Raw genomic sequence first — 12,044 nt, 5'->3', positions numbered from 1 at the left:
CTTATTCACGATCGGCTGTACGGTGAAGAGTTTCTTGTCGGTAAACACGAGATTCTCCAACCTTCGTTCCGCGGCCCTCTTCAGCAGTGCCTTCGCTCTTTTTACCCGTTCTTGTTTCTGCTTCACCGTAAGGTCTTGATCTTGTAGGGCTTGGTCTGAAGTTTATCTTTCAGGATCCGACGGACACTTCATTAGGTCGGCCTCCTCCACCATACCATTTTTTGGCACTTCCGGTCTCCAGGTATCATTTAACTGTACGGTATACAAAACTTCTGCACACACTTATATCGGACAGCTCACGAACTATGTCCTTCTGCCGTTTGCCAGCTAGGAACAAGGCAACCAAGTTTCCGGATAACAGCTGATTACAAAAGTAACACTTACATCCAATGATAGCTAAAGCCTAGTCCACACTAGGCGACTAAACTGCGATTTTGATAGCTGAGACACGTTTCACAACATGTTTCCGAAAACGTCTATAGACATGTCTGTAGACCACTGACAGTTCAAGAACAGTGATGCCATAGTTTTTAAACTCATGTGAATTTCTGAGAACAGTTCGGCAAGCAGTTCGCGAGTCCACCAGCGTCTACATTTTGTTGATTTTTGGCTAGTGATAATCACCAAACAAGAGCTTACTCCAAAAAGAATGTTTTCCATGTTGGACAGACAAAATGAAACTAAAATCACAGTATGTATGCAATTTGAACGAAAAACAAATAAGTCATAAATAATTGGCAACCCTGTTTTTGGTGTTGTTTACATGACGATTGTAAACATGTCTCAAAGACTCCCGACAAGTATGGGAGACCTAGATGTAAATATAAACACGTCTCAGCAACGAAGATCGCAGTTCAAGTCGCATAGTGTGGACTAGGCTTAAGACTTAATGTAAACAAAGCGACGAGGGGTCGTTCAATACTGTTTCGTGTGCAACGAAATAATTACTGTTGAAGTAATGTAGCAGTTCCATTGCTGCACCCTGTACAGTTGCTATTAGTATGGATTGCTAGATTAACACATTTTGAATCATTCTGCGCAAAAAGTAAATTAAAATTAGTAGGTATAGGCTTGGCTTTAATGACGATTGTAATAAACTCCGTGTACAAGCAGGTTTAGATGGTTAATAAAATTCAATTTAAGATATTTTTTCCATAAAGTTACAAATCGAAAACAGATATAGAAAGGCAAATTTTTTTTCAGTTATTTTACCGTTGGTTGTGAAACATGATTTAAATAAAAATTAAAAACTTTGAAATAAAAAGTATTAATTTGTTTTTTTTCTTGTGATTTCCTTTTCATAAATTTCATCAAAATCATTAAAGTACTCTTTTAACAGAAAGTCCCGATTTTGACAGAAAGCGTAATTAAGACAATTAAACTGGGTAGATAATTTTAATTAGGAAGATGCATTTCAATTTTAGAATCACACAAGAAGTTTAAAGATGTCCACAACACAAAAGTCTTAGCTCACACTTTACACTAATAACGTATTCGTTTTCACCACCCGAAAGTGTTGCACCATCCACGCTGAAAACGAGCATGAATCGAGTTTTGCACTTACCTTTGTTGGTGTGCGTGAAATCGGCAGTGTCAACAGAAAATATCAAGCTGTCAAAAATCCATTACAGCTGATATTTGTTTTCGTTTGATTTCAGTCGAAGCCTGCGTTGCTTGTCCTGATGATAACTGAAAAACCGGCTAATTCTGGGCGGTGTACGTTAGCTGCTGCTGGACTGGAGTTTCCCCAGCTTGATGGTTCCGATATTTTGTTTTGAGAGTAACGCTTATTCGTCGCAAATCTCATCTTCGTTCGAGTATTTCCGCGTCAGATTACAAAAAGAAGTCAAAACGGCAAACTCGGATCGCGGAAGTCGGGGCAAATAATTTTGATTACAGACCGAAACGAACGAAATTCAAGTCCCCATTGCGGATGCACTATCCAACTACCTTTTTTGAAGGACAACGGGTTGGAATCCGGGACTTGGCACAACCGAGCATCGTCACCCTGAAGCACTTCTTTCACGATTTTCACGCACTTGGAGCTGGCTTGTTGCAGAGTAGCTTGAGGAAACTTACCGCTTCTTGCTGGGCAAGACCAACTTTTGGACACGCTCGAGCAAGAGAACTCTTCGGTTTGGGCGATTCCGCCAGATCTTCGAGTTGGACTTTTTGCACTCGGATTTGCTGCTCTTCTTCGGCATCCCCTGGAACCGATTTCAGCAAGCCTTCTTGGGCAAATTCTTCTTGGGAGCGTCCGATCCGCATCCTCCATTTTACGTTCTTCGGGATAAAGAAAAAAAAAACAATGTGGAAATAACTCGAACGTAATTTTTGCGGTAAATAAACCAGACCAGCTGATATTTGGTTACATCGGGAAGCACGTCCTGTCAAAATTCATGATAGTATTGGTGGAGCGCAAGTAACACCGAATATTTTTCTTTCATTTTCATCCTTCCATTTTCATCTCTACAGGGTTGCTAGCGAACCGGGAAAACCGGGAAAAACTTTGGAATTTCATCTCGTCATCGGGAAACCGGGAAAAAACCGGGAATTTCGGCACCTCACCGGGAGAATTGTCATGCTTGAGATTTTTTTCACGGAATTTAAAAAATATTATCAAAATTATTTCTAAATTTAAGGATATTTTTTGACAGTCTTGATAGATTTATCTCATAAACGCTTATTTATGTTCATTAGACCAAGCCCACCAATGGTTGCTAAACCTCGATTCGAGTTCATTCAGCAACATATTTTTCAACCCATCATCGCACCAACAGTTGCTAACTTGATTCGAGAAATAGCATTCGAGCAGTAGGTTGTTAGAGGATGCGTTTATGTAGCAACCTGGTAGCAACGCAGCCGGTAGTCGCTATCAGAAAATAAACAAACACAAATACCAACCTGGATCGCAACAATGGGTGCGAAAAAGAGTAAGACCAAGCCCACCGGGCGTTGCTATTTCGGTCGGTATTTTAGACGTTTTGATCGGTTGCGTTTTTATCTACTTACTGATTTCGCACCCATTGTTGCCATCCAGGTTGGTATTTATGTTTGTTTATTTTCTGATGGCGACGACCGGCTGCGTTGCTACCGGGTTGCTACATAAACGCATCCTGTAACAACTTACTGCTCGAATGCTATTTCTCGAATCAAGTCAGCGACTGCTGGTGCGATGATGGGTTGATAGATATGTTGCTGAATGTACTCGATTTGTGGTTTAGCAACCATTGGGTGGGCTTGGTCTAAGTCGACAAAAACGCAACCAATCAAAATATCTAAAATACCGACCGAAATAGCAACTTGCGGTGGGATCGGTCTTAGTAAACAAACGAAGTTTGAATCGCTTTTTAACAAATTGCGGGGCAATATGAGATATCTATTTTTTTAGCTCTCCGCAAGCGTGCTATACTTACAAGCATAACTGCAATGTTATAATTTTAATAATGACACTATTATCGACAAAACTAACTACAGTCGGACCTGGATAAGTGAGAGTCCGAACTTCGGACTCCGAAGGACTGAATATTTTTTCTCGTTTATAAGTCTTATGTAAAAATTGTATCGAAAACAAGGTCCTATCGAAATGTGAGGTCTTACAGTACTACTAAAGTTATTCATTGTTTTGTATTGAATTTTTTTTTTTCATTTCTTTGGATTTGCCAAAAGAAAAATATAACTGCATTCAAATATTTTCCTGAAATCTAATGATTTTAAGTTTTGTAAGACAAATCCCCATTCAAGTTGACAAGCTGTTTCGATGTATTTTTTTACATATTTCTCTACAAACTATACATTTTTTTCTAGAACTCTGAAAAAATTCAAGAAAATTTCACAATAGCTGAAAAGTAGTACATTTTAGTTTCAAGATCAATTGTCCTCGATTTTTTTTTGCAAAACTGTTGAAATTGTGGAGCAAAACAACGAATAGATGCCAATTTCGTTAGATTCGTTTTAAGAAATCATGAAACCCTGTCAATTTCATACGGAAAGATTACGTGTTAAACGACACCAAAGTATTTGTCATGATTTCTAACCGGCTAACAAGTTTTGGAATACAATTGTTAGAAATTTGAGCCCCTTTACAATAAATTTGTTTATTCACCATGATTTTATATTAAAAAACGACTATATTAAATGGGAAAATCATCATCATAACCGGGAAAAAGCCTGGGAAAAACCGGGAAAAACTTTGGAATCTCAAAACGAAAAATCGCTAGCAACCCTGTCTCTATCTAAGACCCATCCCACGGTAACGTCACAAATTTGTTTGAGCAATGTTCCAGTAAAACATGTACAAAAGATAAACTAAATGGCGTGCCAATCCAAATGGTCTATCAATTGATTCAAAATTTCAAGCATCACATTTCGTTATTAAAGGTTTATTTCTCGTTAAAATAGTTAATGAAATTGTTACGCGTACAACTTGCCCATTTAAGATTTTCTGAAAATTCCACATTTCCTGTTTATGATTGAAAGCTATGTTTGAAAATTACTTTTAAAAGAATGTATTTTTTTTTAATTCTGCCGAAATGCTGAGTGGTCACCTGGAATGAGTCCTGACTACAATTATTCGATCTTTTGGAAAAGATCGACCTCCAAGATTGATTCAGATGGGCGGTCGTAGGATCGATTCACCTTAAAATCGAAGCTTGAGGATCGATCTTATCCATTTTTAACAAGAAAGAGAGCATTTTGTTATGGTAAGGATAAAAAAGAACACGAAGTTTCAAAGATGCGTTAAACTTCTATCTTTGGTTAAAATAAATGCATATAAACGCTTTAATATAGGTACTCAATATATTGAAAAATTCCAAACAATTACTCAGGTGTACCTTACATATATCTTGAGCCAATCAAATTAAACAATAAACAAATTATCATTGTTGTTTATTTTTATGAAAAATTGCTTATTAATTTCTATATAGTTCTAAATATTTTCAAGATCGATGAAAAATCATTAGTCCAAAATCAAAATGTAAACATTGTTACAAAATTTTGATTTCAGAAGCGAATATATGAATTTGAAAAAAAATAGAACAGAATTCTGATTTAAGTATCATACCTCAGATTTTGAATCATCAGTCATCATTTAAAAATTAGTTATGAATCTAAAAAATGAGTAATATCATAAACTTCTATGTGTGTATTCGTTTTAAATTCAAATTTCATAATGCCATCTGATAGACCTAATTTAAAAAATCATATCTTGAATTTTGTTACCGAACTAGACTGAATTTTAATATTCATACCAATCATCAATCGAAATCATTCACACAATGATAATTTAAATTGAAAGTTAAAATCCAGTTTCAAATTTACCAAAAACTGTTTTAATATTAGAAAGAGAACAGCTATTTTAGTGCATATGTTTGCATGACATGTGTGCATAACTTTTTCGAAAGATTTTGTCAATCACCTCTAGTTTTGGTTCTATGGCTCGTATAATTCTAAAACTTAGCAGTTTTTACTCCAGCAATTCATTGCAGCTCAATGAAATGAAAAACCTACATGAAAATTAGAAACCGATTAAAAATATATTTATTATCCTGAATTTTATGAAGGATCAAAATTTTGCCTAGATTTTCGAATTATAGAGATACAATGCATTAGTTAGAGGAATAAAAGTAATTTGACAATTATAAGAAAATTCAATGGAAAATGATAGAACTAGTTCATTTCTGACATTACAAAGGGTGATTTGAATTTTTTTTTAATATAAACGTTTTTATTTCATTACACATCTATGTTGAAGACTGTAAATGTTATGTTTTCAATAAAATAGGAGATTCATCTTGGTTCAAATTTCTTTGAATTTTGATCAAATTCCTGAATTTCCGTGGAAATGTAAAAAAACATCAAAGAGAAAACTGATGTAACTTTTCATGAGAAGTCAAAATTATTCACTAATTTTATTTGCAAACATTGAGAAAGTTGATCATTTTATCAAAACCTATATTTTCAATGTTTTTGAAACATTTAATAGTTTTTTTATCGAAAAAATGCGCGAATTTTTTAACACAACTCAGTTAAATTGCAGCACTTTTTTTTTAATTATTTTTGTTAATTATTTCTAAAACATCGACGAAAAAGGAAGTTTTTTTTCTAAATTTTTATCATTTTTTTACCCTCTATGTTGGAAAATTGTTACTTTCCCAAACAAATGATTCAAATTTTAATTCACCCGATTCGGCCAAAGTCCCGAAGAGCCTATCGCAACGTTTGAGCTGCAGACTGTTACGTACGGTTTCGCTTCAGCCCCATTTTTGGCCACCCGCGCTTTACAACGCCTCGCTGAGGATGAAGTCAGTCGTTTTCCTGTTGCCGCCCCAGCTTTTAAGAACGACTTCTACGTTGACGATTGTTTGACTGGTGCCGAAGATGTCGAATCCGCTGTTCAACTCCGCCGAGAAGCATCCGCTCTAGCTGCTTCTGCCGGTTTACCACTCAAGAAATGGGCATCCAATGTTCCTGAAGCGCTTCGTGGTATTCCTCGAGAAGATTTAGCCGTATCCGAAATCCACAGCCTGCAGGACGATCAGGCTGTCTCTACGCTCGGACTTGTTTGGGAAACAAGGTCTGACGTACTACGATTTCGAGTCCAATTGCCCCTGCCAGCTCCAGTACTCACAAAGCGCAAGATTATGTCGTACATCGCCCAGATTTTCGATCCACTTGGTTTGGTTGGACCGATTATAACCGTCGCCAAACTGTTCATGCAGCGTTTGTGGGGACTTCGAACAGAGAACGGAGAATCTTTCGAGTGGGATCGCCCACTACCAGCGTCGTACCAGGCCGATTGGAAGGAGTTCCATAGCACGCTGGATACCATCGCCACGATCCAAGTTCCTCGATACGTGTCTTCCGCCAATGCCACATCCTTTCAGTTGCATTTCTTTTCGGACGCGTCGGAGAAGGCCTACGGCAGCTGCTGCTACATTCGGTCGGAATGTGATGGAGTCGTCCGTGTCGTATTGCTGACATCGAAGTCGAAGGTCGCCCCGCTGAAGAGCCACCATAGCATTGCCCGTTTGGAACTTTGTGGAGCCGTTCTGTCTGTCAGCCTATCGGAGAAGGTCAACCGTGCTCTCAAGTTGCCTGCCGAAATGTTCTTCTGGACTGATTCCTCGACGGTTCTTCAGTGGCTACAATCACCGCCCAATCGCTGGAAGACATTTGTGGCCAACCGAGTGTCTAAGATCCAGAATTCGACCGATGTAGATTTGTGGATGCATGTTCGCGGAGAATCGAATCCAGCCGATGTTCTGTCCCGTGGAATAAGTCCGCCTGAGCTCGTCAATCATCCGCTTTGGTGGACTGGTTCTCCATGGCTCCAGTTACCGCCTTCGCAGTGGCCACGAACCGAGTTGTCAGCCTGCCAAACCAGTTCGACGAGTGAGATGAGAGTTCCAGTTGCTGCGCTTCCAGCTGTCGTGAAGGATGACGAGTTTGCAGATCGTATCTTTGGAATGTACTCCAGTTACCAAAAACTTAGGCGCTCCATCGCTCACTGCATGCGATACTTCCGCTTGTTGAAAGCTGCTGCACGGAAGACGAAAATGGACCCATTCCAAGCGCTTACCACCGCCGATCTGCATGAAGCAGATTTGACACTTTGTCGTCTTGCCCAGAAACAGAGTTTTCCTGAGGAGTTAGCCACCCTAGCATCGACCGGCCGCCTTCCATCTTCATCGCAGTTGAAGTACATTCGCACAAAACTGGATTCGGATGGAGTCATTCGGATTAGAGGAGTTCTGGCCAATGCAATCGTTCCAGAAGCTACGAAGCATCAAATTGTTCTGCTCGCGAAACACCCACTTTCAAAACTGTTGGCGAAGTATTATCATGGGAATTTACTTCACGCCGGCCCACAACTAATGCTCGCCACGATCCGTCAAAAATATTGGATCATTGGTGGACGCAACCTAGTGCGCCGCACATTCCATGAATGCCACACGTGTTTCCGAAGCAGACCGAAGATGATCCAGCTGATGAACGTGGGCAACCCGTTGGAGAACCAAAAAGCTGCAATCTCTGGGAACAACCAATGAGTAGAGCTGCACTCTAAGACAGCTCCTGCACAGAATTTCATGGATCAGGTGATTGCGGTTCCAATATCTTTAAACGTTGTTTGTTGGTCTACTTGGTTCCCCTTTGCTTCCCAGAACCACTTGTCGTCGTCTCCGCCTGTATATTGCGGACCTCCCAGAACCAGTAGTCGCAGATTGCAGCCTGAATGAGTAGAGCTACACTCTAAGTTAGCTCCTGTACATCAATTTTGAAAATCAGGTGATTGCTATTCCAATATCCCCATATTTTGTTTGTTGGGCTACTGGGTTCCTTCTTGATCCGCAGAATCAACGCTCCGAGTGTGGTCGCACCTCATCGTTTCCGGCTTCGCGTGGTGTACATCCTTTCCCATCGAATACTCCTAGCATCGGCTGATTGATGGCAGTAGTCGGTGGTCGCAGCTTATATGAGTAGAGCTGCACTCTAAGTTAGCTCCTGTATGAAAACTATAAGCACCAGGTGATTGCGGTTCCAATCGTTTTACTATATGTTTGTTGGTCTACTGGGATTCTCTTTGTTCCACAGAAAACAAAGCTCCAGATGGTGTCCGTACCGCCCAGTACCAATCGCTCCTCCTGCTCTCCTGGTGCCATGATGCGTCCTGTTGGTCCACGCAGTCGAAGATGAAGGAAATCGATGAAGGCTCCTCAATAATATCGAAGCAGTGTTGAAATGTCCGTGCCATTTCAAGGTGGCCGGAATGTTTATTACCAAACCTAAAATCAATACTTTTCCAAATAATGTTAAGAAAAGTAACACGAATCATCGTTACAGAAGTCAAATATCTCTAGTTTATAGTTAGTGTAAAATTTCTATAATTATTTTTTGTTAAATGTCAAACGTAAAAAATTGAACCATCCTAGTGTAAGAAATAGCATAGCAGTGAGTTACCGGATGAATTGTTTTGAAACGGTAACTCACCAACCAGCTGATACAACAACAACAACAAGTCAGCATAAACCAGTTGAAATAAATTCTCGAAGTGGCAACATCGGCTCCGTACTAATTGTTTGTGCGTGTTTTTGTCGGTCGAGTAAAAGTCAATAAAGTTGTGTTTTATTTGTTAAACCGGTCGTATATTTGCGTTTCCAAATCGCATCCGAAACCCGTAACGACAAATATAGTGCTGTGCGACGAATTGTGGACCGATTAAGTGCACAACAAAACCTTCCTCCTGACCCGTCGGCTGTGGAGAAGCTGCGAGCCAACCAACCTATAGCGCTAATTTATTGACCGACCCGAGGTGCACCCGCTGCTGTTGCTGTTGATTGCTGCGGAAGCAGCAAATGGTAAAGCCTCCGATCTTATTGAACCCGGTAAGCTACCCCCCTGAATCCTCAACAAAGTTCTAAAATAAAGATAGAATAGAACAAAATTTATATTTAGAAATGAAATTCTTGTGCTACAATTCACAATGAGAAACAAATTTAAGAATTGATTAAAGGGTGATACGGTCAAAATTTGGTCAATATCAACTTGACGTATTTCTTTCAATTTGGCATTTAAAAAACCTGAACACCCCTCATTTTGAAGGTGTGTGTGTGTAGAATGTTGCTTCTATTTTGATTTTGGAATTCACTCTTCAGTTGTCAAAATGCCGTCCAAGGAAGAAGAGCAGCGTATTAAAATTTTGCTCGCGCTTCGCGAAAATCCGAGCTACTCGCACGCAAAGCTGGCAAAATCGCTAAAAGTTGCCAAATCAACCGTTACAAATGTAATTAAAGTGTTTGGGGAACGTTTGTCGACAGCCAGGAAGTCTGGATCGGGTGGAAATCGAAAACCGGAAGCCGCTGAGACGACAAAGAGAATTGCCGGTAGTTTCAAGCGAAATCCTAACCTCTCTCTCCGAGATGCGGCAAATCAGCTGGGTGTATCGTCTACAACCGTGCATCGAGCCAAAAACCGAGCCGGACTATCGACTTACAAGAAGGTAGTGACTCCAAATCGCGATGATAATCAAAATACGACGGCCAAAGCGCGATTCCGGAGGCTGTACACGACGATGCTGACGAAGTTTGACTGCGTGGTAATGGACGACGAAACCTACGTCAAAGCCGACTACAAGCAGCTTCTGGGACAGGCAAGCCATCTATACCTGTGGCTTGAAAAGCAGCATTTTTATAGCTTCCGGGCTTCAGGGACAAGAAATTTACGTGAAAGAGTGTTTGAATAAACGTCTGCTGCCTTTCCTGAAGAAACACGGTTGTTCCGTACTGTTTTGGCCGGATTTGGCATCTTGCCATTACGGTAAAAAATCCATGGAGTGGTACGCCGCCAACAACGTGCAGGTGGTTCCCAAGGACAAGAACCCTCCCAACACGCCAGAGCTCCGCCCAATTGAGAAATACTGGGCTATTGTCAAGCGGAACCTAAAGAAGACCGAAGAAAACTGCTAAGGACGAGCGGCAGTAGAAGGCAAACTGGCTTTCTGCGGCGAAGAAGGTGGACAAGGTGGCTGTACAAAATCTGATGGCAGGGGTTATGCGTAAGGCCCGGCAATTCGGATTTGGAAAAGCGGAAGCCTAACTGAATATTTTTCCAGAATTTTATACTAATTAAACTTGAAAAAGAAATTTGATTTGATTTTTTAAATAAACGATTTCACCGATTTACACGCGTTTTCCCTTGACCAAATTTTGACCGTATCACTCTTTAAAAACAACATGATATTTTCGAATCATCATTCTGAAAAATATAATAGGATAAAAAAGTGTTTTAAATTCAGTTTTAAGTTTATTACAATTATAATCAAAATATAATCTCAAAGATTTGTTTCGTGAACGTTTAGTTACGAAATGAAAATTATTATTATTTCGTTTCGATTAACTTTCATTGATATGAAGAAGCTCATGAAAAATAAATAATCGAAATTTTTCTTTGAAATTTCTTCTATTCAATAACAGGTAAATCATTTTCATTTGTAAAATAACATTTATAACAAGAGATTTCTTAATAAACTCATAAACTCTTCCTGGAATACAAAATATGAAAATCAGCTTTTATCAATATTTTCTCACACGGAAAATGATAGATTCGCAGATTGAAGTTGTTTCAAAGGATATCGAAATAAATTGAAAATAGGATAAAAAAGTTAAAATTAATTCTCCAATTTTGAAATTTTTCATAATATCTAAAACCAAGTTCTACGAGATCATATTGAAAGAAAAGGGGCTACACACGGTATCCTCACCCTTTGCTACCCTGTCCATAGAAAAATATATTATTTTTGCTTGAATGGTTCTCAAGTTATGCAAACATTTCGTTTTGCTTTGGAAACCCCCTCTCCTCTTCCAGTAAGAGGAGGAACCTTCCCCGACCTCAAAGCATCAACCCACCAAGTTTCAAGAAAATCGGTTCAGTAGTTTCCGAGTCTATAGGGAACAGACAGACAGACAGAAATCCATTTTTATTCTCCAACTTTTACTCTTCCAAAGTTGTGAGGGCTCACGAACTTCCATAAAAATTTTGTTGGTATCTAATACCATCTTTTATAAGAGAGGTTGTTTGCATACGAATAAGTTGAGACCCTCCGTTTTTTTCAGGGCGAAATGGAGCCACATGCCATTTGTTTGATAATTTACCTATTTCGCCCTGAAAAAGCGGAGGGTCTAAACTTACTCGTATGCAAACAACCTCTCTAATAAAAGATGGTTTCTTCTGATTGGTAAGTGTTCGGTTAATGCTAAAAAATGCCATTTTCTCTTCCAACCCCTACTACTTGAAGAAGGCAGGCGTTTCTTATAATCATATCCATTTTTTCGTTCCCAAAAACCCTCTCATATCAAATTTGGTTCCATTGGATGATAAGTTTTTAAGCGATAATTATATGGAACACTTTCCTTCTCTCTCCTTTCTGCAAGGGTTTAAACCTATTTTTGCCTGTCACATTTTATCATCCAGATAAAAGTAAAAAATTCTTTTCAGAAACTGTTTTTGAACATTGAGTTGCGAATTTTCTTTCCAAACAAAACACG

At 39.2% G+C, this 12,044-nt stretch overlaps 1 protein-coding gene across 1 annotated transcript; it reads left to right on the top strand.

Annotated features, from left to right (window-relative positions):
- Positions 1-2,399: 2,399 nt before the first annotated feature.
- On the top strand, positions 2,400-8,051 carry LOC129742111 (uncharacterized). Its single transcript, XM_055733958.1, has 2 exons — positions 2,400-2,422; positions 6,200-8,051. The coding sequence occupies exons 1-2, from the start codon at positions 2,400-2,402 to the stop codon at positions 8,049-8,051; spliced, it is 1,875 nt and encodes a 624-aa protein (XP_055589933.1).
- Positions 8,052-12,044: the final 3,993 nt, after the last annotated feature.

This window comes from Uranotaenia lowii, chromosome 2 (assembly GCF_029784155.1).
Source record: "Uranotaenia lowii strain MFRU-FL chromosome 2, ASM2978415v1, whole genome shotgun sequence".
In the NCBI taxonomy this organism is placed as follows: Eukaryota; Metazoa; Arthropoda; class Insecta; order Diptera; family Culicidae; genus Uranotaenia; species Uranotaenia lowii.
The sequence above is the reverse complement of the archived record's forward strand: the minus strand, read 5'-3'. Positions and strand labels throughout refer to the sequence as shown.